The following is a 27047-nucleotide window of genomic DNA, read 5'->3' as shown; positions in this document are numbered from 1 at the left end:
GGTGAATATAAGTAAACATTTTTACTCAAGATAAAGCCTATCTGGTTACTTTTAAAGCAAGACAAAAATTAGTGATACATTTCAAAACAGAATAGTTAGATATAAACTTTCTACAGTAACTAATTTACTACATGGTTACAGATGGGGGAAGTATTGTCTTATGGAAACCGTGCACTTATTACGGCATGCTTCAGCTTGCTAGTCACACAGACAGGTAAATGAGCTTAATACAGATGATCATTCTGCATGCTCCATCTGTACATATGAAAAATGGTTACATTTATTAACTGGACAGGTCTTCTAGAAATGTTTTTATTCTTAGCGAATAAGGTAAAATAGAAAACAAGAACAACCCGGTTCATAAAAGAATGCTGGAAGAATATTATTCAGATTCTAGTCATTATACAGCAGAGGCTACAAAGCAAGTTTTAATATCAGGTCATCAAATTGGTGCTTTGCATATAATCATATTACACCAAAAGAACAGCATTATACTTTAAAACACAGAACCCACAGGAAAAATAAGGAGAACTATATGAGACGCCTCTCACAATTTCCAGTCTGCCCAGAGCCAACAACTTTCCACATCAGGAAGATGAGGTTAGAGGCTGTATGGGGGAGAATTAACTATTTCATGTCATGGCCACTGCACAATTGAATATTGGAGACAAGATGACAAATTACCTTTTATTAAATGCTCTTAATAAATCCTGTCATCCTTTTCTAAAATACAGATGTTGGTGCAAGCGCTGTACTTTACAAATATGGTTTACAAAAGTTTAAATATCTTGTAGTTGTCAAGTAATAGATGTGGGTTTTATCATTTCATTGCCTGGGTCATAGAATATAAAACAGTCACCTCATCTTATAAAACCAAATTCCTGAACCCTGTTTCCTCATGCTGTGTTATGGCGGAATTTAGTATTTTTCTTGATCTATAACAAGGACAACAGTTATTTCCTGACATTATCAGTATATGTCCATGTTAGTAAATAATAAGTGATGTCCCTTTCATCAATAAGTTTGTATTGCTCCCATAATATAATTACTAAATAATATTGTCCCCTTAACTGAAGATTGTGTTACCGGCAAAACCAGTCAGAAAATATTATTTAATATAGTTTAAAAAAATATTTTTAAATATTTAATTTAAAAAAAAATATATATGCCTAGGGGGTGTCTCGCACCACCCTCATGTCCATAGGCCCCTATTATAAAATCACTTAACACCCCCCCCCCCCACCGCTAGTGTAATTTTTTTTATTATTACTATAAGCGCCCCCTCCCCTCCAGATTTTACCTCTCCTTAACACCCACAGACTACCCTCCCACTCCCTAACTCCCTGGAACCATACACCCCCTCCCCCCCCCACACACATGCAGAGCGCAGAGGAGATTTTGTTATAGGGATGTCCATTGGTGGGATAGCGATCGATAACTAACATCGATGGTGTGAAATAATTTCCTGAAACTATCGATGGTTTCACCCATCGATGGCTATCCCTACTTTGTCAGGGGAGACTGATGATCAGTCAGTGGCTTTTGAGCAGTGTGGCCTGTAGTAAATATGGTGATTTTACAAAACCTCTCTGTAGAGAATTTAGTCTTTAATGTGCTTTTTCTAAATCTCGCATCAATTTACATTTCCTACAGTTTTACACTTTAGATTCCTTTAACAAGTTGTATACAAAAGTGTAATTGTTTTCTTTATTGTGTTATATGTTTAAAAATGTTATTAATTGTACAAAAAAAATGATTGCAGAGTTAGACAACAAAGGTATATAAAGAACAGCTGGTGTACTTTATTTTCTACAAGAAAATAAAGTACACCATCTGCTCTATCACTTTGTTGAAAGCCAAATTGTTTGTTGAGAGGGGCACTGCTTTTCCAATTTACTGCACATCAGAGAAGAATGTTTAAAAAAAGCAGGGGCAGTGCCCCAAAATTTCATTTGGCTTGGGTGATTGGCTTTAGTCTCCCAGGTAACAGAATTCTATAAATAACAGACCATGAAATGCCCAACTACAGAATACAGTTTAGCAGCGCTAGATGCACTTTGCTATTTGACTCATCTCAGCAGCCATTTAATTATCTACACGATGTGAGATATATTATTTGCAGTTTGTGATGAAATATAAGGAAAATGCTATGCCACATCACAGAAAGCTTCAATGACAGGCCACTATTAGATAGGTTTAAGCAGAAACACCTTGCCAATATAATGGTGTGCTGTCTCTACTTGGCAATCTATCGATGCTTTGCTATAGGTTTCAGTGGATATATTGACATAAATATGGAGACTCCATACCAATAACTAAATAAGAGTGTGCAGTGTATACAAGATGGCTCCTAAGGGCCATATTTAGCAATATTATTTTTACTAAAATAATGTGAAAAGGGAAGTTTCCACATCCTTTTCAGATTATTTTAGTATCACACTACCGTTTGGCTGCAGCTTCGCTCGTGTGTATGTCCGCTATTGCTCAGCTGAAATAATTTTACAAAGACAGTAGTGGCATCTAATATTGTTATGTATATATTATATTGTAGACATTGATCACAAAATGTCTTTGTAAACAATATATGCAGTTTATCATTCAGAGATTTACACAAAAAGATGCTTGGGGCTACTAACTTGTGAGCAAGCCACTTAACCTACAGTAACACTGAAAGGTTGCAAGTAGCATGAGCAGCGACTCTATGATATGTAGTATTTGTCTTGGTGCACAATCTACTGGATTAACATGTATAATGCAACTTCATGAGTCAAGATAAGATGTCTAATTAGTGCTTAATATATAGTTGGATTTTCCTGTCAAATAGATCTTGAGATAGATATATATCTATGTATTTATATATGCATACATACATAACTGTTTGCGTTCGGGTGTGCAATATTATAGAATTAGAGAGAGAGAGATAGATGTCTATCTCATTTTGGACTTGAGTAGCCCGTGCAAATTCTGATAAAAAAAAAAAAATGTTTTGTCTCGATAGTTCATAAACAGTACCTAAAAGTATAATTGTCCCAAAAAATTATATTTATATACATTGTCATTTTTGGCTTGAGGAGCCTGTCCGTGCTGAGTGTCAAACGTCTGTTTTTTCCTTTATTGCTCCTCTCCCTGATGTCACATTTAAATAATACATACCTCAGTTTCTTTCTAGGTGACTAAGCTATACAATAGTGAAAATGCAATCAAAATTCATCTCGTAGTTTTTGCGTGATGCCGGAATGGACAAACAAAAATTCAGAAAAAAAAAATTAAGAAACAGTGCAAAGGAGTACATTTCTGCAAAAAAAATATTTGTACAGACATAACCATTACAAATTTATTATAAGTATAGATAAATGTATTAAAGGGCTTTTGGAGCAATTTTCATGAAAGACTACTCCAAGCCCTTAAATTTGCATAGTTTAGTAAGCAGATTGCATTTCCCATTCTTGTAATGGGAGATGTGATCTACTTCAAATTTACCAAAGTTCAATTGTAAGAAAATACAGAGGGAAGCCCGGTGATAATAATGGCACCCGGAGACGGCGCTATTAAGGCTTTCCTCAGTTACACAGACTCCTGGTCTGCTAGGCAGGAGCCTGTGTAACGGAGGTAGCTGGCGGCACATGAGTGGCCACACACTTTTTGTGAAAAATAGCCTTATAAATATGTGTAGAGGATTCACAGGGACAGAGCTTTATCGCAAGCTCTGTACCTGCATGTAATATTTGATACATCCTTGTGATGTATTCAAATATCGCATTGCGAATCCTGGTGATTTGATCACATCCGCATCAGAGATGCAGATAGCAATAAATAGGGCCCTAAGTACATAAATTATAAGTGCAAAAGTGGAACAGATACATTCTGTTTTATCTGTGCCCTGGAATCAATAGATTATACTCAAATATATTCCAAGACTTAACATTACTTTTACTTTAAGCTCTGAATATCCATTGAGAAACACAAATATTTCATAAGAGTATGATACAAAATAAATGTATGATCACTGCATCTGCATAAAGCGCCATGTCACACTGGTGGCTCAAACATGTCTCATTGCCTTTTTTTTTCATTTCTCATCTAATTAGTTTTATTTTGAAAAATGGAGTTGCCAAAAACCATCTTGTATAAGGAACATAAAACACATTTTTACCCATTAGGTCAACTGCAGTAATCCTACTGTTCAACAAATTAAGTATAGATTACACAGACTTCTATAGAAAAAAAAACCAGTTTCCAAGTGACCGCCAATCACACACTTCCCAATTCCATCCTGCAGTTTTTCGCATTAATAAAATACTCTCTTCTCCCAAATGCATGTAACCAAATAAAGATGGATTTCTCCCATCACAAAGCTACTAATGTACAGCAATGTGTTTTTCAATGATCATACAGTGTGCTTTCCATCCAATCTCTCTAGACTTCCATGTATTAAGTTACTACCATGGTCTGTATGTGTTCTCAATTTTGTCCAAATGCTTACCTGGCTCTCTATTTTCATTCTAGGGGGCTTATGTAATAGGTTGCGGGAATAATTTTAAAGGCAAAACCAAGCAGGTTGTGCCTTTAAAAAGATTGCTTCATTAAAAATATGCAAAGACTCGCAGGAGTTGCTGCAGCTCGTAACCTATTACATAAGCCCCTATGACTATCAGGGCTCATCCATTAATATACACTGCGACAACTGATTTAAAAAAAAAAGCATGTTTTCATGCATTAATATATTTTTATGTACTTTTAATGTATTGTGCATTTACCACTACAATTTATTATATCGGGAGTGCAAGCTAAAGAAATATGATGTTCTATATTACAAATGTAACCGAAAAAGATATTTTAGACCATAGAATATATCCTATTTTTAGTGTATTTTGTAACGGATTTCTTAACATGTGAAAAGAGCAGTAGAAGCAGATAAGTATAAAGCAATGCTATGTTATATAAGCTTTGCCACATTTGACTCTACTTTACTGCGATAGTAGTTATGCTCTGCTGTTAAAAGGACTTTAAAATAGGCCAAAGCTGTCTTCATAGATCTTCAACATTTTGCCATGGAATGAACGGACAGCTACCTAGTACACAGATATAAAACGTGTTTGTTATGGACTTTACTACTTGAAGTTTTTCATTCCAGGCACAATTCACTTTGGCACTTCAAAGTGTGAACTGTTTGACAAACTGGGTTTTAATAGTTTTGAAACAAAAGTGCCACGTAGTCACATCTATTAGGAATTTAACATGCAGGCACAATGCCAAAGACATTTTCCATTACTCACAATGTGTTTAATCAGTTAGCACTCAGGGCATTTTATTGTCTTGAGAGAAAAAAAAAAAAAGTATATATACTGTCATTAACTACCCCTGCCAAGACTGGTAAAATAGCCCAGGGAAAGGTCTCAAGCCACAGATAGATAGAAGTAAATGTATGGTGTGTGTGTATGTATGTATATATATATATATATATATATATATATATATATACACACACATACACACACATTTTCCCTGGTGACATATTATAATATGAAACATTGGATTTGACCTTCTTGGAATTTCTTGTGGCGAGCAGTGGGACCAGTATTTTGCAGGGTTGTAGGCGTGCCGTTCCTCTAGAACAGGGGTGGCCAATAAGTGGACCTCCAGCTGCAACCCTGCTCTAGAATATTTAATATTTTTATACCTACACAAACACCTAAACTCTCTAGATTTTGTTTTTTTTGATCTATCGCCATGTAGTGATAGCTAAAGTTAGAATAAATGTAGGTATATTAAATACTTAAAAAGCATAAAATAGAAGAGAAAAGCATAAAAAACATTTGTCTGCTTGGAAATAACATTATTCTGTAGAAACAGTGTTAACACGCAATCATTTTGGCACACTTGCAGTTATAAGAAATATTTGCACTCAGTTTCTGGGCAACAAAAGAACTGAGAAGGCCATGACATACTTGTCCACTCTAAGCTATCCTCTCCAATGCACTGTATATGGTGTAGATATTTTTTTCTGGTTTTACACAACAGTATTGAGTAAAGACAAAGGAAGGTGTTGTTGTTGTTGTAGTACAGTTATTCTCCACATAGTATATCTTGTTTGTTGCATATATCTATCTTTCAGCCAAAGCGCACACTGCACTTCTACACTAGATATCTGTAATACATCTACACCATATGCAGTACTAAATTATTATTACCAGTTATTTATATAGTGCACACCTATTCCGCAGTGCTTTACAAATAATATTTTGTCCATTCACATCAGTCCCTGCCCCAGTGAAGCTTACAATCTATATTCCCTGTAGAAAAGAGAGGGGGGTTTAACCCCCTATTGTTCCGCAGCACACTGAATTATGCTAGCAACAATATATGAACACTATATGGTAATAGAATTTCAGAGAGATTAGTTGCATGCATTTGCAAATACATGGGATGCTGCTAGGCCTCGTCAAGGCTTCTCTGTCACTAGCAGTCCCTACACTAAACGGTTCACGTCCGGGGCGCAGAGCATCCCAAAAGAACGTCCAGCCCAGGACATCACACGAAAAATGTTTGTAATCTATATTCCCTATCACATGCACACACACACACTAGGGTTAATTTTGTTGCAAACCAATTAGCCTACCAGTATATTTTTGGAATGTGGGAGGAAACCGGAGTACCCGGAGAAAACCCTCGCAAGCACAGGGAGAATATACAAACCCACACAGGTGGGAATAGAACCTATGACCTCAGTGCTGTGAGGCAGCAATGCTAACCATTACACCGTCTGTGCTGCCCTAAATGACACTTTTCTCTTTGATAATCAATATTACGTATCAACAACCAGTCCATAACGCCCCATTACAATGCAATTAGTTACAACATTAAATCTTCACAAATGTTGTAAGTGAGAAAAGTAGCTGGAGAGCAAGGCAGTGACTCAACAAAATAAAATGTTACATAAAAGAAAAAATTAAAAGTGAGACATAACTAAGCCAACATTATCATATGGGTTCTTTTTGGTCAAACATTTTTGACCTTATTTCTTGACATTTTCCAGATTTAATAATAGTAAAACCAAGAAAATAGTTTCATGCATAAACAAAAGGTAGTTAGGTTTGGTAATATAGCCCAGAATAAAGAATATGCTGGACAGTGCTTTATGTCAGGGTTTGACAAACACCAATTGCCAGGTCACCATGGCAACTAAAGCTGGGAACACAATGGCAGATATAGAATGTGGTCAAGCGCTTCCAATTTGTAACCAAAACAGCTTTCTTAAACAAAATAATTTTTATATATATATATATATATATATATATATATAAAATAAAAAAAGGATGTGCAGGGTGTAATCAGTTCATAGGACACACATAAAATGCACACTTAAATGATAGTGAGTAACGAAACGTGTTGGTGAAGGAAGGCGCCCAGCAACAGCGATTTTACTCGCACCCAGCAACAGCGATTTAGGCACCGCGAGCGGACAACCATTGGGAGGGTTAGGTTTGTGGCACCCGGGGGGGGGCTTAGGGCTAGTCACCCCCCGGGAGGGTTAGGGTTAGGCTAGGGGGAAGGAGGGTTAGGGTTAGGCACCCCCGGGGGGACTTAGGGTTAGGCACCCCCCCGGGGGACTTAGGTTTAGGCAGCGGGGAAGGGGGGGTTAGGGTTAGATTAGGTTAGTTAGTACTTACCTATCCACGATCGGGATTTCCAGCGTTGTTGGGCTTCCGCTGCTGGGAACTCTGCTGTTGTCGGCCAGGCGCTGCCGGCAATCGAACCGGGATTTCATACCGATTCCCTCTCTATATCTCTCTCTCTTTCTATATATATATATATATATATATATATATATATATATATATATATATATATATATACACACACACACAGTATATACTCATCATCCAGACGCGGCACTCGCGGTTCTGAAGACAGTGCCAAGGTAAAGGCACTGAAACGTTGCTTGCTTTGTACCACTGATGGGATAAAATTTTGACATCAAGAGCCACGTCTGGAGGATGAGTATGACATAATACACGCACGCACCTTGGCCAAGTTGTTTGTTTACTGGGAGAGCCGGACCCTTTGCTTTCTTCTCATATTATACATACATACATACATACACACACACACACATATATATTTATTTTTGCTATAATTTTAGGCATATTTATTACACTTAATTTACAGCGCTTTCTGGTACCACACACTGACAGATATATTGGCCGTTCAATTGATCATTGGCCAGTGTGTACCAACGATATGTAAGTGAACAACTTTGAGACTTATCGCATTGGATGTGCCAAACAGCTGATGGACAGATATATCTGCGGACATGTCTGACAATCGGCAAGTGTGTACGTACACATGCAGCAGCAGCCGCAGGGAGTGGAACTTACACGCCCCAGACCCGCGGCTGCCTGGAAAATGATGGTCGTTCAGTGTATATGAATTAACAACATGTACATATATATCTGCAGATCACTCGATCTGCCTATATATCTGCTAGGTGTGTACCCACCTTAAAACTAAACAGGACCTGGGGAGGCATTTATCAAACCTTCTAAACAGAAAAACTGGAGGTGTTGCCCATAGCAACCAATCAGATTTAGTTATTTATCTAATACAATCGATAAAATAACTAGAATATGATTTACTGCTATGGGCATTAGCTCTACTTGTCCTTTTTAGGCGGTTTGGTAAATTCACCCCCTGGTGAGCTGAGGAAGGGAGAAGTACACAGAAGATGAATAAGGTTTTGTAGTGCCCTTGTCCTGAGAACATTGATCAACAATGACCAGTACTACCATTGGTGCCCATGCAGACCTCTCTACTGGTAGCTGTATCGTTCGTGACTGGAGTTGCTGACACTCTCTTAATAAATTTAAGCGTGCGTTTCTTGCAACCTGAGCCCTGGTGTAGACATATGAAATTAATGTTGGCCACCTTCTTCAAAGGTGCTTTTTTCTGGTAACATACACACACCAGAGTGCTTGATGTTGGTAAGATACAAGCACCTGAGGCATAAGATACAAGCACCTGAGGCAGAGTACTTGTTGTTGATAATATAGAAGCACCTGTCGAAGAGTACTTGTTGTTGGTAATATACAAGCACCTGAGGCAGAGTACTTGTTGTTGGTAATATACAAGCACCTGAGGCAGAGTACTTGTTGTTGGTAATATACAAGCACCTGTCGAAGAGTACTTGTTGTTGGTAATATACAAGCACCTGAGGCAGAGTACTTGTTGTTGGTAATATACAAGCACCTGAGGCAGAGTACTTGTTGTTGGTAATATACAAGCACCTGTCGAAGAGTACTTGTTGTTGGTAATATACAAGCACCTGAGGCAGAGTACTTGTTGTTGGTAATATACAAGCACCTGAGGCAGAGTACTTGTTGTTGGTAATATACAAGCACCTGAGGCAGAGTACTTGTTGTTGGTAATATACAAGCACCTGAGGCAGAGTACTTGTTGTTGGTAATATACAAGCACCTGAGGCAGAGTACTTGTTGTTGATAATATAGAAGCACCTGTCGAAGAGTACTTGTTGTTGGTAATATACAAGCACCTGAGGCAGAGTACTTGTTGTTGGTAATATACAAGCACCTGAGGCAGAGTACTTGTTGTTGGTAATATACAAGCACCTGAGGCAGAGTACTTGTTGTTGGTAATATACAAGCACCTGTCGAAGAGTACTTGTTGTTGGTAATATACAAGCACCTGAGGCAGAGTACTTGTTGTTGGTAATATACAAGCACCTGAGGCAGAGTACTTGTTGTTGGTAATATACAAGCACCTGAGGCAGAGTACTTGTTGTTGGTAACAACACAAACATCAGAGTACTTGCTAAAATGGAAAAAAAAAATAGATCTATCACAGTACAGGATAAATTGATTGATACCTTGTATTTCTGTTCATATGAGATGCAGTCCGACAAAGTGTGGTCCTCTATGCGCCTGATTCAGAGTTGTACACTACTGCATTCGCACTTGTAATTCATGTGGAAAACATGCTGATGCCCGCTAACAGACTCCCCGCCTGAGATAGTGTGCGACAGACTGAGCAAATGATGCTACACCCACTTCCCCTATCTACATTGTTTAGGGATCCTCTGGGGGTTGAGAGCACACCACCATAAATGCAACATCAGACACACACATCAACGTCTCAAGTCAGTCCTGGGCTGCGCAGATTCAGGGTCAACTTTCCCTCGAAAAATGGCCTCAGAGACTGTGGTTCTGCATTTGGAAAAGCAGCCACTCAGAACCTTGCAATTATACGGAGACATTGCGAATGGCGTGAGACTTTCCTTGGCACATGCCCGGTAGCAAAAAGAAAAATAAATCAGGCCCTATGACTGCAGTACTCAAAAGGTATACCTGGGCCTGCTTAGAAATTGTCAGAAGATTTTGAGTCCCTTGACATAATATACACTTTGTGTATATTTGTTTTACACTCAATCCCATAGCTTTATGTCAGTGAAGCTTCCTGAGAAGTAAAACTGAAAACAGGAGATTGTGTTTGGCTGTTTCTAGATTTAATTTATAATCCATGTATGGTTCTGTGTAAGGGAACTGTGCTGCATTGATATACAAATATATATGTAATAAAACAGACATTGCACATTAGTGTGAGGGAGATTTACAGCATGACAAATTAGTCTGTGTCCACATAAGAAAAAAAACAAAAGAAGATGACAATTTTTCTTTAATTCAAGTAATATGTACACTTACAAATTAGTATAAAAAAATATTGCTATTAATGAATGTTCTACAAAAAAAAAAAAAAATTCAGTATACGAAATGTAAAGATGGTGTTTATTTTCTGTGTGAACTACAACATAGTAGTAATCTCAGAGGTCAACTAACTTCTAGTGTGTGCATATGTCGCACTTACAGTAACCTCAAGATTGCAACTTTCATGTGCAGCCCCATGTGTGTCATTGGCGGTGAGTTGGTATGCCGGTGTGCAACTGAATCAACCCCTTAGATCAGGGCTCGCAAATTTTTCTAAAATCTAGGAGCCAGGGCGAAAGTAAAGGAGCCAGCACAACCACAAACCCCCCCCCCCCCCCCCCCACACACAAAAAAAAAAAAAAAAAAAAAAAAAAAATAAATTACAGGATTAAAATTGTGTTATGCAGCTGTCACAACACAGCACATGGGGTAGTGGTTACCTCCTTGCTTTTGCTGGGTGCCCCCAGCCAGGTCACTGTTGCAGCTCCTTCCTCTCTGCAGTGTCCACCTTCCCTGCCTCCTTCGTGCACAGAGCTCAGCTTGCTGAAGGAGCGCCAGCTACCAGATGGGCCCGGCACCACCAACAATACACTTGCCCGATGGATGCAATGCAAACAGGTGCCGCGGAGAAGACAATTAGCAGGGGTGACGCCGCACGGCGATTGCCTTGCTAGATGTCGCACGGTTGACTGGCTGGGGGAGGCGCCGCGCGGTGATTGGCTTACTAGACGCCGTGCGGTGATTGGCTGGGGGAGGTGCCGCGCGGTGATTGGTCGGGGAGACGCCGCAACACCAGCGGGTCCTACAGGACCCGATCAATTTTTAAAACTGCGATCACTGCAGGAAATGCCCACCACAATAATCTCTGCCGGGGCTGATCTGCTTCTTCCCTCTCTGTAAAATCTGGTCGCCAGGCACCAATATCTGGTCGCCATGGTGACCTGGCCCCCAGGATTTGTTGAGCCCTGCCTTAGATTGTAAACTCATTTACATGCCGTTGCATGCCATAGTATATAATTTGTTTGTGCCATGAATCTTTCAATGTACAGTGCTGCATAACCTGTTGCCTGTTTTTGTCAACAAACAGTTGCCGAATTGCAGCCTCATAAGGGGATGTGCGATACTGAGCGCAACTGAAGTGCTTCCTGTCATACTGGGACATGTCAAAGTTAACAGTGAGTAATGCATAGGTGTAAAGTGCCTATATAAGTACGGAGGGCACACTATGCAGGTCTGAGGTTTGGTTTCGGTACTGCAACATATTAACAGCTGCCTTCTGTAGTAAATTATACAGAAACCAAGAGAAAACGTGAACAGATAAAGGAAGTAAGCGAGAGAGAGCACTGATAATTACCACACGGAAGACAGGTTTTTCACAATTGTAAACTCATTTGTATTCTGAGAAATATATCAAACTTACATCTGCTCCATTGTCAGGTGTTTGAGCCTGAATGAAGGATTTCATTGGAGAGGTTTTCCCATTCGGAGGTCCTGTGTGTGTCATTATGTTTATAGATTGTGTTGGGATTTGAGCGGATCCGCCACTCACAGTTAGGACTGGCTGTGCAGCAACAATACCAGGTGCAGGGAGCTGAACAACTGCAGTAGGGGCTAGCAGAACCTGTTGACCTACATGTAAAAGAAAGGTAAAATGGAAAGTCATTTAAAAAATAACGCTCTAGTTTTCTCTGCAAACACAGGGCCTAATTCAGCAGTGCACTGCTGAACGCAGATTACTGATGTTTGGGAATCTGTGCAGGCGCCAGACCCGTTCTGCACATGTGCAAAACGGGTCTGCGAGCCCGCACGTAAACTGGCAGCAGAATGTCAAGTGATTGACAGTCTGCTGCCATTTGGGGGAGGGCAGATGGTGGCAATGCCCTCAGTTTCCCGAAACGGAGGTGTGTCGCCGCCGTTGTGGGGGAGGGAAGCAGTCAGAATCTCCATCAGGTGACGGAGATTTCCTGGCATCTTTCTCTAAACTGCAGCGGCCGGCTGCGGGACCCCATAGGTCACCGCTGCGGACCATTGGTATGCTGATTATACGATGCTGCGTTGAAAAACGCAGCTCAAGAAAGTAATGCACAGGAGGCGTGATGCTTCCTGCTGTATTACCATATCTGCACGGATCACAATTGCAAAGCTGCCTGCGTGCATACATCATATATCTATAGCCTGCGTGCAGCTTTGCAATTAGGATCCTTGCAGAATCAGGCCCACAGGCCATTTTGTTGTATCAATGAAAATACTGGGGAACAGGACAAATCACACAACAGGTGCATTCTCTAATGTGGATTATAGGTAGAGGAATTCTAAAGAATAAAAAAACAACAAGCATAAAACACACAAAACGCTCTAAAATGTATTCTTCATTTGTATATGGAAAAACTGAAGTTGTAACATATACAGTATTAAAATGTATTTTGCTAATAAAGGTAGAAACTGAAAAACAAGTTACACTTTATCATTGTGAGTAAAGTAAATATTAGCATTCCAAGTAAACCCATAACTGTGAATAAAATCAATAACCCTTAAGTGCACAACAATATGATACTAGCACAGTAGATGAAATGTTCTTCCCATGTATTTCTCTGGATTCCCCCCATGATTTGAAAGATGTACTGCTAAGTTATTTAACTGGTGTGTAAATAGACCGAAAGCTCCAAAATCACGGTGAATGATGTACCATGAATAATGTTGTGATTTCACAGTGCTATAGAAAAAACATGTGCATTACAAATAAAAGGACACTAATCATTAACTAATTGATTTATCTACATAGTACAGGGTGTACTTCCCTGAGTGAACAGTGGACACATAGGAACACTGTTTCTTTGGTACAAGACACTACATGCTACACAATAACAGGACATTAAAACCTCGAGGATACAGTAGGTACTCTAACCATTCAAATTACTACAAAAAATATTTGTAATACTGCTGAATGTAAATGAATGAAGTGAAAATAGAAATGTTATCACTAGAGCAGACATACTATCCAAATCAATCATTTAAGAAGTTTTGTGGTAAGTGAATCACAGTTGATTATGACAATTACCGTCTTTCAGTCGTTAGTAGAAAATACAGTAGGCTGCTACCAGCTTATACATGTACATTGTTACACTTTCTAATGGTGCCCACACACATAGCGATCTGCACACAATCCCACGGTGTGTGCGCGATTTCCCCTGAACCCTCCCCCGGCAGCTCCCCGGCAATCCCACACACAATTTGGAGTAAAAAATGTCCAATCTGACTTAAGATCTATTGTGCATCCAGTGCATTGTGTCCCAGATTGGCAAATCTGCCCTACAGCACGGCAGATCTGAAGATGCGATGTACGACGAGCGGGGACGCGCACTGGCATTGTGATCGTGAGTGGACAGTCATGATTTGGGCAGCTTTAGAATACCGAATCTTCTACACCCATGTATAAAAGTCACACCTATAAACCAAAGTTTAACTTTAATAGTAGCAATTTTCTGTACACACACTATAATATATATATTTGCCCTCTGTTAATGTTTATACTCATAATTGGCTGAACAACATCAGGTCTGATCTCTTTCATGACAATTCCTTCACTACAATCTCATGTTATCTACTGATTCCATACATGCCTCTCAGAACAGTGATGCACAGAATGATGGTTGCTCAATCAATTTATTGGCCTATCACAGGTGCATGTAAGGGAGGGGGTATCATGTAGCGTAGGACCACCAGCGCAGAGACACTTTGCCATGGCCGGTGGCTTACTATAGTGCATGTAACAGACCTCTGCATTGCTATTTTCATTTAGGATGAAAGTCTCTTTTGCTAGCCCACTTATTTTTCTCTGGTGTAGATTAACCCCTCCCTTACACGCACCTGTGATAGGCCAATAAATTGATTGCGCAACCACCATTCTGTGTATCACTGTCCTGAGAGGCATATATGGGGTCAGTATCAGGAGGTTATGCTGACCCTTGTAGTGCCAAATTAGAAGATCTTGGTGTGCCTCCAGTTGAGTTGGCTCTCAATTTATAAATATGACCCAAAGTGGTGCTATTATCATGTAGTGCAGGACCAGAAGAGCAGAAACGCTTTGCCATGGCTGGTGGTTTACCATAAATTGGCAAATGTATGCAACTGATATTATCATGTAGGATGTTAATCTCTTTTGCGGCCCATTGTAGTGTTCGGGCAGAAAATTTTAAATTTTTGTCTTCATCAGGAGGTTGTAACGATACATAGCTATTGCCACACCTAACAAGCGAAGGTGAGCCACCATGATTGCTATCACATTTGTGTAGATCTGCAGTTAGACCATGCATTGGGAAATTTTACTTTACTGTTTGCACTGCTCTGCACTTTTTTGAGGACAGTCACGCAGGATTGCCCTTCCCGGACGGACGTAAGGTAGGGAAGAGACAAGGCAGAGAAAAGTTATGTACTGTCCGGTTATCCGTAAAACAAAGGTCACTGCTTTCGCAATAAAACGTGTGTATGGGCTTCAATTGTTAAGCTTTTACTGTCAAAATATTACTATAGATTCAAGAAGTAACTATGCAAGCAATACAAAATTATTTATTTCCAGTAGTACGGTTACTAGTGAAAAGGCCTGGTAATTCAGACAATGCAAATATTATTATTTATAAAGGCACCGCAAGGGTTCTGTAGCAGCATACAAGACAACATAAACAAGTACAGACTAATCCAAGGTACATATCAGATTGACGTGTATCCCAGGCAACCGGACGCCCGATGAAAGGATATTTTGGGTGGCCGTACCCACTGCACGATCCGCTATACGACCGCAATATATATCCTTCCATCCTGCATTCACCTGTATGCGGTCGTCAGCAACGTTATCCCATCTGACTGCACTATTATAGTGGTATAATAAACAAGTTTATTTTAAATTTAAACTGGTGTATGAAAAAAAGGCATAGTAAACGTGCTAAAATAAACTTTCAATTTATTGTGGCTTTAAATTGGACTTGCGCCCACATCTTTCTATATATTTGGGTTTTCGAAAATTGGGAAAAGCAATATTACCTAGAACAGCAGTATACAGTGAATTCTCTTCGTGCCAGAGAGCTCATTTTTATTTTCTTATAAACATAGGTACATAATAGGCCGTACTACACATTGTTGTATATCTTTCTATTTTCATGATCGTATGAGAGAATCTACAATTTGATGAATAACAGAAAAACACACAGAAAACTTCTTTCACATAAGTATTTTTTATCTTTCTTAAATATTTATAACTTACACTTGTGACCCAGTAGGTAGCGCCATTCTCCACATCACACCCATATTTCCCACAGATGTTGTAAAGTTCTATCTGCTTATTAACATCTTTGTTGCGGAGGATGAGTGGGAGATACAGCAAGACTGCGGAGAACGAGATCCACTCGGGAAGTGACTTCGTTACGTCACTTTTGGGGGGGTAATGAAAATGGTGGAGGAACTTTAATTCCCTACAACTACCCAACCCCTTACCTGGGTGTACCCCTCTATCAAATGCTGTGCCCACACACTGATCACCAGATATTAGCCCTCAGCACTACAGAAAAATAATGTAGTTGGGGGACAGGGATGAATTTCCCCCAGCCTGCATACAAATAATTAAGGGGCACCCATTTTAGGAAAAGAGCGTCCCCTCTTTCAAATGTAGTTCATACTGCCTGGTGTTTCCAAGCGCTAATAAAAATCAAACCTCTAATTAAATAAATGAATGGAGGGTAACTATATATATTTCGGTAGAAATACATATACAATAAATATTATAAAATCAAAAAATTTATAAAAGTGGAATTTGAGTTAAAGTCAACAGCAATTCTAAATATGGATGTGTGATGAATGCCAACCAATAACACAAATAACATTTTTACACATCTGATATGGCACAAAGTAAACAGTCATCGGGACACGCTATATGAATATATAAAAATTGTTTAACGAACAAATAAAATTTTTCTAAATAATAATCTTAAATTACATTAATCCAATTAAAACAGTGTATAAAAGACTTCCGGTGGGCGGACCATCCAGTATGGCTGCTTTTTAGTTTGGCTCTGTTACAGGCACCAAATCTAGAATCCTCCTCTCTCAGTTTGGATTGCTGAGACCTTCCCAGTACTCCCATTCACTTGGAGAGTCTGAGGATACCTGTATTGCCTGGGAGTAATGCTTAATTTCCCCGGAGTCTAGCCATCAAGCCAGATGGCCTGCATGACCGCCAACTTGTTTGGCGCGGAATCACTTTGATCCTTGTTGGCTTTCCCCACGAGGCTCCCCTCTTGCAGACCCTATCCCTGGGTTGTTGCTTACCTACTGCTCCCCGATTTGTTTTAGATCCACTGCCATCAAGTTCATCCCGGGGCTGTGCGGACTTACTGGCGCCAAGAGGATCTCATGGCGTAGATGGGCGCTGCCTGAGTTGCTGGAGTATCCCGGACTGGCGCTGCCTCTGGGTGCCGTTTCCTGCCGTGGACGGCCGCTTCCTCTGCTCACCATCCACTGACTGGATCACATCCCGGGCACCGACGAGACCTCGTGGCACGGATGAGCGCTGAATACCTCACACCGTATCCTGCATGCCTTGCTGCGCCGGAGCTGCTTGGGAGTCCTGTCCCGGGCTCATGCTGTGAGCGGCAGCTCCCTCTGCTCAAAACCCGTGCAGTCTGAGGAGATGCATTAGCCGCGGTACCTGGGGACAATTGGATATAGTTTCCTTCTCTTAGGCTGCCCCTCTGAGACACCTGGGAGAACTTCGCCTGCGGGCTGCTTGTGATGTTCCCAAGAGGCAACACACCTCTACCCTATTTACCAGAGCTGACCGCTATTTGGACTGTCCCTGGCCGCAAGTGATCCCCTCCGAAGGGCGCTGACCTTTGAGGTATCCAGGGAGGCAGGAAAGACATTAAGATCTGTGGAGCAACTGGTCTACAGCACTCTTCCCGGTACTAACTCTGTTTGTGGCCCCCTTTCTCTGTCCCTTACTTACACCTCACTAACCTGACCCTTACTTTTTCATCTACCCTTTCTTGAACCCGTTCCTTCCTAGTGTCTGACCCATTCCCCCAGTTATCCATTTGCACCATCCCCAGTCTCTTTACCAGCGATTTCTCAAACTTAATATGTCTAAGACTGAGCTGATCGTCTTCCCACCCTCCCACATAACCTCATTTCCTACTATTTCTTTATCAATAGATGGCATAACTATCTCATCTAGTCCCAAAGTGCGTTGTCTTGGAGTCATTCTGGACTCTTCCCTCTCCTTCAAACGACAAACTCAGAACCTCTCACAGTCCTGTCATTTCCATCTCAAGAATATTTCCAAGATCAGACCCTTTCTCACCTAGGGTCCACCAAAACCCTCATACATTCACTGGTCATCTCTAGATTGGACTACTGTAACCTCCTCCTATCTGGCCTCCTCAATTCCCATCTCTCTCCTCTCCAGTCTGTCCTCAATGCTGCTGCTCGGCACATTTTCCTCTCCAAATGCTCTACATCTGCCCCCCCTCTCCTACAAGCCCTCCACTGGCTCCCCTTCCCTTTCAGAATCCAATTCAAGGTTCTCAAACTCACTTCCTCTCCCATTTACATCTCTGATCTCATCTCCCTTCACTCTTCTGTCCACCCTTTTCGATCACTTAATACACGCCGCCTTTCATGCCAGCTGATTACTTCCTCCCACTCCCGCCTCCAAGATTTTACCCGTGCTGCTCCCCACCTTTGGAACTCCCTCCCTCTCCCCATCAGACTCTGCACCTCTCTACAATCATTCAAACAAGCTCTTAAGATCCACTACTTCATGGGGAATACAAACAAATTACCGCCGAACTTGTTCAAATCCCGACAGCGGCAGGCCGACACGGCTGAAAATCCCGATCGTTCGCAGGCAAGTATGAACTAACCTAACCCTCCTTAGGGGTGCCTAACCCTAACCTTCCCCCCAGTGCCTATCCCTAATCCCCCCTTCCCCGCCGCCTAACCCTAAGTCCCCCCCGGGGGTGGCTAACTCTAACCCTCCCTCCCCCTAGCCTAACCTTAACCTCCCGGGGGGGTGCCTAACCCTAAGTCCCCCCAGGGAGCCCTAAAACTACCCCTCCCCCCCCCCCAGCGGCTGTCCGCAGCAGCGCCTGGCATCACTTTGATCGGGATGCCGGGCGCCGGTCCCCCGACGTCGGTAAAATGACAGGCGTCTAGAATTAGACACCTGTCATTTAACCCTCGCTGGGATAGAGCAGTCGGGATGCCGGCTGTCGGGTTTACGTCAGCCGGCTTCCTGATTGCATACCTTTCATTAAAGCCTTCCAGATCTCATTCAAACTTGTTGCTACATCTTCCATCCTCCCTGCCTACCCCATCTGTGTCACTCCAGTTTGTCTGTCCCTCCCTTTTAGAATGTAAGCTCTTTCGAGCAGGGCCCCCTACCATCTTGTGCTTCTCCCTACTGTATCTTCATTTATATCTTACTTCCCACTAGGGCAACTAACACTTGGCTGCTTATGTGGGTGTAAAGGTTGTTAATATATAGCTATATTTAGAAACATAGAATTTGACGGCAGATAAGAACCGCTTGGCCCATCTAGTCTGACCCATTTTTAAACATATTACCTCAACCTTATTGATCCTTACTTCTGAAGGATATCCTTATGTCTATCCCATGCATGTTTAAATTGCTCTACTGTCTTAGCCTCTACCACCTCTGATGAGAGGTGGTAGAGGCCACTTGTCCACTACCATTTCTGTGAAGTAATTTTTCCTCAAATTTCCCCTGAACTTACCACCTCCCGATTTTAGAACATGTCCTCTTGTTCTAAAACTTCTCTTTCTTTGAAGAATGTCTCCTTCCTTTACCTTGTTAAAACTCTTTATATATTTGAACATTTCTATCATGTCCCCCTTTTGCCTTCTTTGCTCCAAACTATACTTATTAAGATCTTTTAGTCTTTCCTGGTACGTTTTGTGGTTAAGACCTTGCACCAATTTAGTTGCCCTTCTTTGTGCAGTCATTAATGTATTAATATCCTTCTGGAGATATGGCCCAAAGAACTGAACACAGTATTCAATACGAGGACGTACCGATGACATATACAGTGGTATTATCACTTCTTTCTTTCTACTACTGATTGCTCTCTCTATGCAACCAAGCATCTGACTTGCCTTCCTCATTGCTTTGTTACAATGTTTGTTTGCCTTTAAGTCACCTGAAATAGTGATTCCTAGATCCCTTTCCTCTTCAGTAGTTTCCATTATAGTGCCATTAATACTATATTTAGCCTTTGGATTTTTGAGACCCAAGTGCATGATCTTGCATTTTTTGGCATTAAACTGTAGTTGCCACGTTCTTGACCATTCCTCTAGTCTACCTAGATCATCAATCATTTGTTTTACCCCTCCTGGTGTGTCTACCCTGTTGCATACCTTTGTGTCATCTGCAAAAAGGCATAGTTTCCCTTCAATACCAATTGCAATGTCACAAACAAAGATATTAAAAAGCACTGTCCAAGTACAGATCCCTGAGGTACTCCACTGGTAACATTTCCCTCTTGAGACTGCACTCCGTTTACTACAACTCTCTGTTTCCTATCCTGCAGCCATGATCTTATCCATTCAACTATCTTTGTATCCAATCCCATACTTCCCAGTTTATTTAAGTGTCTGCAATGTGGAACAGTGTCAAAAGCCTTACTAAAGTCTAGATAAGCTATATCTATGGCCCCCCCCCCCTTTATCTATTTCCTTAGTCACCCAGTCAAAAAAGTCAATAAGATTTGTTTGACACGATCTCCCCCCAGTAAATCCATGCTGTTTGGGATCCTGCAAATTGTTGAATTTGAGATAATCTATGACTCTTTCTTTTAAGAGTGTTCCCATCAATTTCCCTACTACTGATGTAGTTGCTTGCCTCTTCCTTGCTTTCACTTTTGTGCAGTGGGACAACGTTTGCTCTTTTCCAGTCCTCTGGAATTACTCCAGTAGCTAGTGACTGGTTGAATAATTATGTAATGGTGTTACCAGCACCTCTTTAAGCTCTTTTAGTATCCGTGGATGTATCCCATCTGGCCCAACTGATTTATCCACTTTCAGTTTTGAGAGTTCTGTTAGGATCTTCTCCTCTGTAAATGTGCTTGTTCCTACCTCATTTTTCTGATTACACCTGCAACTTAACTGTGGCCCCTTTCCCTCTCTCTCAGTAGTGAATACTGAACAAAAATAATTATTAAGATGATCAGCTATTACATTGTCTCCCTCAACAAGACTCCCTCTTTCTGTCTAGTCTTTTTATTCAACCTTTTGTTTTTCTCCTTTCGCTTATATACTTAAAAAAAAGTTTTGTCCCCTTTACCCACTGACTGTGCCATTTTGTCCTCAGCTTTTGCCTTTTCACATCTTTACTTTACTTTCTTATAGGGGGCATCCACTACACGATTTTAGCAGGCGATTGAATGATAACGACGTCGTTATCGTTAAATCGTTTAAAAATCATTTATAAATCGTGCAGTGTTTGGTCGTTAACGATCAACGATGCGCACTCCCGCTGGTCGTTTCATCGTCTCATCAGTCGACTGAACATGCAGGTCAATTTCACTTGATCTATTAAAAATAGTTTGCAAAACGTTTTCAAATCGTTCAGAATGAAAGATAAAATTTCAAGGGAAAAAATCAAGGGAAAATCGTTTATAGAGATTGGACAGGGAGTAGATCGTCTAGTGGATGTGCCCCTTTAGCCTCCTTCTATTTTACAAGATACACCTCTTTGTCTTCATTATTTTGCATCTGCTTGTATTTCCTGAAGCCCATCTTTATTGCTTTCACAATACTTGCTACCTCTTTCCCAAACCACACTGGCTTCCTTTTCCTTGTAGTTTTCCTAACCCTTTTGATACAAAGGTCTGTTGCCTTTAATATTGCACATTTTAAAATGTTTCCACCTCTCCTGCACTCCTTTCAAGTTCCTCCACTCTGCCAAAGATTTGCTTAAACATCTTCCCATCCCTGCAAAATCAACCTTCCTAAAATCTAACACCTTTGTTTTTGTATGGGGTGAGTCAGTATCTGTCTTTATTCTGAACCATACTGCTTGATGATCACTGGATCCCAGGTTTTCACCCACTTTTGCATCAGATATTCTGTCTCCATTTGTAAGTATTAAGTCTAATATTGCATCTTTCTGAGTGGGCTCCCTCACCAATTGCTGGAGGCAGGCACCCTGCAATGAATTCAGGATGTCCCTACTTCTAGTGGAACTTGCCACAGACACCTCCCAGTTTATATCAGGTCGATTAAAATCTCCCATGATTATAACCTCTCCTTTTAATGCCATTTTAGTGATGTCTGCAATAGTTTATTGTCCAGTTCCTCTTCCTGACCTGTAGGTCACCCCAATACGAAGAAATCACTTTCTCCCCTGTTTCTATAGTCACCCAAAGGGACTCGGTTTTTTCTTCAATACTATGTATTAACGTAGTATTTATGCTATTCTTGACATACATTGCTGCTCCACCTATTCTTCCCATTCTATCCTTCCTAAATAAAGTATATCCTGGTATAGCTATGTCCCATGACTCCGTAATAGCCACAATATTCAGATCATCCCTTGTCATTGTTGCAATTAGTTCAAGGATTTTATTTCCTAAGCTCCAAGCATTTGCACACATTGCTCTTATAGTTTTATTTGTTTGCTTATTTCTCCTGTTCCTAGGTATGTTCATCTCTCTGCCTATGTTAATTTGGTTTTGTTCTGAATCATCTTCTGTTGCTGTGGTTATGCTTCCTGTTCCATTTGCCAGCAGAAATAATACCTCTTTATTGGGGGAGCAGATTTATTATTTCTTGTTTGGTTCACTGCCCCCCTCTTCTAGTCTAAATAGTTCTTGGTGAAGCTTTCAAAAACTGTTCACTCAGTATTCTAGTTCCTGTTGAAGATGGGAACAGGCCATCATATTTGTATAAGCTTCTATCTTGCCAGATGGCGTGGCTATGGACTATCAATCCAAATCCCTCCTCATAACACCACTTATGTAGCCAAACATTGAAGTTTCTGATGCAATGATTTCTATCTCCCCCTCTGTGTACTGGCAATACTTCTGAAAAAGTAACAGTGGTTGCCACCTGCTTTAGAGCAGTCCCTAACTTCCAGAATTCATCTTTTACTGCCATGACTTCAGCATTGGCCAGGTCATTTGTCCCTAGGTGGACAATGACATCCACCTCTCCATCTTTTCTTGCTGCCTTCACAATTCTCAGAATGTGCTCTTTATCCCTTGGAGCTGTGGCTCTAGGTAAACACCTTACTTGTCTCTCTACTTCAGCAGTGTTTCCCAGATGCACTCCTCTAATAATGGAATCTCCCAATCCATGTCCGTGTCCTGCATTGTATTGTAAGTCGCTGGTTACTTGTTTATGTAATTGGTAAGGAGCTGCAGAACACTTGTGCGCCATATAAATAAATAAGTTATTTTTTATATACTGCTGCCACCTAGTGGTTGTTTCCTATATTCAAGATTTTGACAGAATATTTTCATTTCACTGCTACAATATTTAACCAATTCAGTGTTTTTGACATTGCACACTTTAATCTGTGTTTACATTAATCTTATTTACTGGGAATAATATTTATTGTAAATTTTACAATTGTTTATTTCCATTTGGGGTTTCTTTTGTTTCCTAACAATGTAATGTTTTGTTTTTGGAGTAGCTCCATACTATTCTCTATTCCACCCCATTCACTAAATAGCTATTCAGATATAAAGTGGGAGTTTCCCCTCTCATACTCTGACTTATACTGCTCCATTTCTAATTTCTGTCCTACGGGACACGTTATGGACAGATACATCCATAAACACTCAGCTAATAAATCATCAAACCCTTCTGCTAACACCAGAATGAGCAGAGCCGGTAAATCTACAGGGAAATCCAACCCCCCCATCCCCTTACTCAGACTCTGCTCCAAGTGAGGGATGTTCCTTCTGGTCATCCCTCTACTACTGAAATGGCACAGGAAATTTCTAAAATTCTTATACCCTTGATTGATAAAAAACTTTAGAGTTTACAAACTCTTTTTGATACGGCCCTGTCCAAAATCTAAGCTAATTCTGATTCGGAGGACCAGTTTCACACAATTCAACAATCTTCTGATGCTCAAGCTGTCTCTATTCAGGCCCTACAAGCCAAAATAGATGACCTGGGGAACAGACACAGGAGGGGCAATTAGTGTCAGGGAAGCTTAGCTATCAGAAATTTTCTCCGTTAATGTTTTAGGGGCTCTAGATAGACATGATGATTCATTGTTCCCACATATAGAGCAAGCTCACCGTATAGGCCCTGATCGTTCTGATGTAAACACCAAACCTAGGCGGTCATAGCAAAATTCCTCGATTTCCATATGAAGGAACACATTTTACGGGCATATAGAAGAATTCCACATCTTACTGTTGTTAATGGCTCCAGTATCCTGATATTTCAGGATTTCTCAGCCTCAAGTGTCACAAAAGCGCAAGGAGTTTTCTGACATATGCAAACTGCTCCATGATAACAACACCTGATTTGCCTTGATGTACCCTATTAAACTTCGAATCCAAGACAGTGGTCGCACCCTGTTCTTCACTGACCCAAGTCAAGCCAAATCTCATGTCACTTGTATGCTTGGTCAGTTCTTGTATGCTTGGGTGGTTCTCCCAACAGAAGACTCACTTTGTGTGTTTATTTGTCAATCCTAATCTATTTTGAATGACTATGTTCCTCTTTAATTGAGCTACTCAACTATCACAAATATATCTTTTTTTTTTATTTCTTCTTTTACTGTTGTTGCGAGCACCATTTGACTACATGGTCCTTGCTGGGTTTTGGTGGTTTTTGGAAAAAATTGTAGTTTGAAGCAACGTATATTTTTTTTGTTTTTGTCAATGAGCTTTTTCGCACCTTTCTCTCTCCCCCACTTCTTTTTTGTTGTCTCAAGCCTGATTTTACTATACCTATCTCCCCCGCTTTCTGGGACGGGGGGTTGGAGATTGAAGAGTTGGCCTTGTCCTTTTTACATCACCCTCGCAGGAGAACTGGCAGAAACTTCTATACAATCTTCTAGTCTAACTTCCCTCTGTCTAATGCACACTTCAAACTTGTCTCCTGGAACGTGGGGAGTCTTAACTCACCGGTGAAACAGGATTTTGGTACTTACCGATAAATCCCTTTCTCCGATTCCATAGGGGATACTGGAGGCGAAAGACAGTGGGGGTATAGACAGTGCTAAGTGGAGCTGGGCACTTTAAATTTCAAGAAGTGTGACTAGCTCCTCCCCTCTATACCCCCCCCCCCTCCAAGCCTTAGTCTAAGAAAACTGTGCCCAAGGGGAGCTGAGAAAAAACAAACCGAAGAGGAGGAGGTGAAGCAAGTACACAGAACATATGAAAAGTTTGAAATAACAGTAACATAACCAGAGACATCAAACAAGTCTCTAACAGTCATAACATAAAATGATCCCAACCCTGGCAGGAAGGAACAGCGCAGGGTGGGCGTCCAGTGTCCCCTATGGAATCGGAGAAAGGGATTTATCGGTAAGTACCAAAATCCCATCCTGTTTTCTCCTTCATCCACTAGGGGACACTGGAGGCTAAAGACAGTGGGGACGTCCCAGAGCTCCCATTACGTGTGGGACAGCGCTGAGAACCCTGCAAAGCAGACAGGACATGCTGCGCTGCAGAGGCCGCAAACATGTCAAATCTGTAAAAAAAACAAAACCGGTATGATGGCTAGACCAAGTAGCCACTTGGCAAAGAAACCCCATGGAAAACCCCCGCGATCAGCTGCCCATGAGGATCTGACTGAGCGAGAGGAATGCTCTAAAATAAAAAAGGTGGAGGCTCACTAGAGGAAGCAATATCCGCCTGTCTGAAGGACAGACAACTCTAGCAGGCCAGCGACTGTGTGGAGGCTTGCTTGCCAGGACGAACCGCAGCATACAAAACAAAGTGTCTGTAGCACTTATGGCTGTAGTCCTGTCCACAGAAAAACGAAGAGCCCTAACAACCAATAAGGGTCTAGAACGAAGGTGAATCTTGTGGAAGAACCAGCACCACAATCAATTGTTCCTGCCGAAAAAACGAAAACCACCTTTGGAAGAAAGTCCATTGTAGTACGGGAATCTGCTCTATCCCCGGGAAAAACCAAGTCTGGAGGACAACAGGATAGAGCCCCTAGATCTCAAGACGCCCTCCTGGCTGAGGCCGGAGCAAGAAGATGTGTTACCTTCCACGAAAGGTATTTTAACTCCACCTACTACAGAAGATCGAACAGAGGAGACTGTATGAAGTAAAGTACGAGATCCAAATCCCATGGAGCCGTAGGAGGAACAGAGAACCCAGCCGTATTGATAACTAGCTTGCATAAAAAACAAAAGTCTGGCTAGTTTGAAGTTTGTAGGGAGAACCCATCTACGTTCACACCATGAAACATAAATCCTCCAAAACCGGTGGCAATGTATAGAAGTAACCTCTTATCGGGTGCCAAGCCTAGTAGGGATTACTCTGAATGGTATGCCTCTACATCCTAAGATGGCCCTTTCATTAGCCACGCTGTGAAACGTAGCCGCTGAGAGTCTGGACAGACTAAAGGACCCCGTAGTAAAAAATGTTCTCTGAGAGGCAGAGGCAGCGGATCGTTAATCAACAGGAGTCGAAGGTCAGAATACAAAGCTCCGCAAAGACAGTCCGGAGCTATCAACAGAACCCTGGCCTTCTCCCCTTAGATGCTTAGAAGAATCTGACGGAGAAGAGGAAACCGCTAGACAAAATTGGAACTGCCACGGATTTGACAGTGCGTATCCTGTCACAACCCCCAGGACTCTCAATCAAGAGCAGTAGAGAGGCAGTTATTTTTTTTTTTTGTCTTGATGCCAACAGGTCGACCTGTGGAAACCCTACCGTAGGGCCAGCTATTGAAAAACCTGCGAATGAAGACCCCGTATGCAACCGGTCGGCTGAGGAAGTCTGCCTACCAAGTTACAACTCCCATTGCGAACTTTGTCGCCCAGGTGTTTAATGAACGCCAAGGTCGTGGCGAAGTCTAACTGGACTCAGACTGCCTGACCCCGCAACAGGTGATATGCAGTTTGAATAGTATGGAACACCCTCCGCAAATCCAATACCTTTAGCAGCAGACTTGTTTACTGTGAAGTCAAGCGGTCTCAGATCCTTAATCACAGTCCCCCATCCTGTCAGACTCCCTTCTGTGGTGAGAAGAGTCCAATCCCACTCTCCGAATCTCTTCCCTCCAGTAGGTGTATTAAGTGCAACCTCCAGAGATGAGATCAGAGTTCTGGAACTTAACCCT

At 41.3% G+C, this 27047-nt stretch overlaps 1 protein-coding gene across 3 annotated transcripts in view; it reads right to left on the bottom strand.

Annotated features, from left to right (window-relative positions):
* Positions 1 to 27047, bottom strand: part of LOC148537613 (cyclic AMP-dependent transcription factor ATF-6 alpha-like) — a 94905-nt gene that overhangs the window by 35658 nt on the left and 32200 nt on the right. For all 3 annotated transcript variants that reach the window (XM_088460545.1, XM_088460546.1, XM_088460548.1), the window contains exon 7: positions 12139 to 12347. In XM_088460545.1, coding sequence (XP_088316671.1) covers positions 12139 to 12347 — 209 coding nt within the window. The remainder of the gene's footprint in view (positions 1 to 12138; positions 12348 to 27047) is intronic.

The sequence above is a fragment of the Taudactylus pleione genome, unplaced genomic scaffold (assembly GCF_031769625.1).
Source record: "Taudactylus pleione unplaced genomic scaffold, aTauple2 ptg000048l, whole genome shotgun sequence".
In the NCBI taxonomy this organism is placed as follows: Eukaryota; Metazoa; Chordata; class Amphibia; order Anura; family Myobatrachidae; genus Taudactylus; species Taudactylus pleione.
The sequence above is the reverse complement of the archived record's forward strand: the minus strand, read 5'-3'. Positions and strand labels throughout refer to the sequence as shown.